General features: G+C 62.6%; 1 protein-coding gene across 1 annotated transcript in view; it reads right to left on the bottom strand.

Annotated features, from left to right (window-relative positions):
- Nucleotides 1–923: 923 nt before the first annotated feature.
- Nucleotides 924–1,881, bottom strand: part of NKX2-5 (NK2 homeobox 5) — a 3,023-nt gene continuing 2,065 nt past the window's right edge. Inside the window, exon 3 of the mRNA XM_004697135.2 lies at nt 924–1,872. Within this exon, the coding sequence (XP_004697192.1) occupies nt 1,318–1,872 (555 nt within the window). The 3' untranslated portion in view covers nt 924–1,317. The remainder of the gene's footprint in view (nt 1,873–1,881) is intronic.

Below are 1,881 nucleotides of genomic sequence, written 5' to 3'. Positions count from 1 at the left end.
TGGACTAGGAGCTCTGGACCCACCGCAAAAGCTCCCAAATGTGGGAACACAAAGTCCCCATTTCCTGCTGCTCTTGTATCTTGATAAATTCCTCCTGGAAGCGGGGCTGGGGACAGATTTGCTGGGGTCAGGCCGTGCTCCCATGGACTGGTTGGACCCTGGCTCAGAGCAAGGCATCCCTGCCACCGTCAGTTTACAGACGAAAAACGGAGGCAGGCAGCGAGCAGGTTAAGTTACACAGAAAGCAGCTTTCCAGCTTTTCTCCAGCCTCGGGTTTGGTTTTGTTTTATATAAAACCAGCGCAACTGCGGTCAGAAGGTTTGTTAACTGCCAGGAGGAGAGGGCGCCTGTTAGGGCTGGGCTCTGCCCATTGAAGCCCTGTGGCCCCGCAGCCAGACGGACCTTTCTCTGTGGTCCAGTCCTTGAGTTTAGCTGGTGAGGCTGGGAAATGGCTGGATGGGGGAAGCCCGGGGCAAATTGACCAGCGTTTGTTGCTGAGACGTTCTTGTCTGTAAAATGGGCTTAGTGAGGTGAGTGACTGTGAGCACCAATCTCGTGGGGCCCGGGGCCTTTGTGCGCCAGGAGCAGTGCTTAAGACGCAGTGCCTTCCAGTGATCTGGGCTGGAGCCGTAAGGCAGGCACAGAAGTGGAACCTCAGCGCTGTCGTTGCCAGCCGTCTATCTGCACGCAGGCAAGGCATTAAACCTCAGTTTACTAAAACTTAAAACGGGCCTCCCTTTTTGGATTAGTGAAGAAGGCACAGGAGGCACTCCCCCGCAAAGCACCTAGCACGGGTTTGTTTCATACCCTTATCAAATGCTCAGTGAATAGCGGTGCCTGGGACTCCAGATCATCCCCGCCTAGTCTGCCCACGGGGATTCTTTTTCTCCCGCGCTGCGAGCGGAAAGAAGTACACGTGCGGGGTCAGCGCACTCTCTTTAATTGCAAAGGGTGTCTCACTTCTTACAGCAACAAGTAAAAACATAAATACGGGTGGGTGGGTGGGCGGCGAAGGACAGGCAGCCAAGGGCCCAGGCGCCGGGCCCAGGCCCTGGGAAGCGGGGCTGGATCTTAGGCCCCGAGCTCCCGGACTCCCAGCCTCCCCGGCAGCAGCGAAGGCGCCAGGCTGTGGGACGGCTATCCAGCGGCTGCACGCCCGCCCGCCCCGGGAGAGAGGGGCACAGGCCGAGGAAAAGGTTCGGAGGCCTGGGCGGGAGCGAGTGTGGACTCCGCAGCACCCAAGGCCGCGTTGGGAGCCACAGTGCCCCTCCGTGGAGGGGGGGAATCAGCCAGGGGCTTTCCAGGCGGGACCCTTCCCTACCAGGCTCGGATACCGTGCAGCGTGGACACCCCTGAGTTGCCCTGCGGGATGCCGGGGCTCTGCACCGCATTCAAGTCCCCGACGCCGAAGTTCACGAAGTTGTTGTTGGCGGCGGCCGCGGGCGGCTGGCCCGGGGGCGGCCCGGCGGGGTAGGCTGCGGCGCAGCTGTAACCTGGGCTGCAAGCCGCGCCGGCGTAGCCCGGGTAGGCGGGGTAGGCGTTGTAGCCGTAGGCGTTGAGGCCCACGCCGTAGGCGGGCGCGTAGGGCGCCGAGTCCCCGAGGCAGGGTTTGCCGTCGCGCACCAACACTGGCACCGCGATCCGGCGAGCCGGCGGCGGCGGCGGCGGGGGCAGCCCCACCAGCTCCAGAGTCTGGTCCTGTCGCTGCCGCTTGCACTTGTAGCGTCGGTTCTGGAACCAGATCTTGACCTGCGTGGACGTGAGCTTCAGCACGCTGGCCAGCTGGTCGCGCTCGGGCGCCGACAGGTACCGCTGCTGCTTGAAGCGCCGCTCCAGCTCGTAGACCTGCGCCTGCGAGAAGAGCACCCGCGGCTTCCTCCG

Source organism: Echinops telfairi, unplaced genomic scaffold, assembly GCF_000313985.2.
Source record: "Echinops telfairi isolate 266 unplaced genomic scaffold, ASM31398v2 ScPeMD7_7469;HRSCAF=8507_0, whole genome shotgun sequence".
NCBI lineage: Eukaryota > Metazoa > Chordata > Mammalia > Afrosoricida > Tenrecidae > Echinops > Echinops telfairi.
The sequence above is the reverse complement of the archived record's forward strand: the minus strand, read 5'-3'. Positions and strand labels throughout refer to the sequence as shown.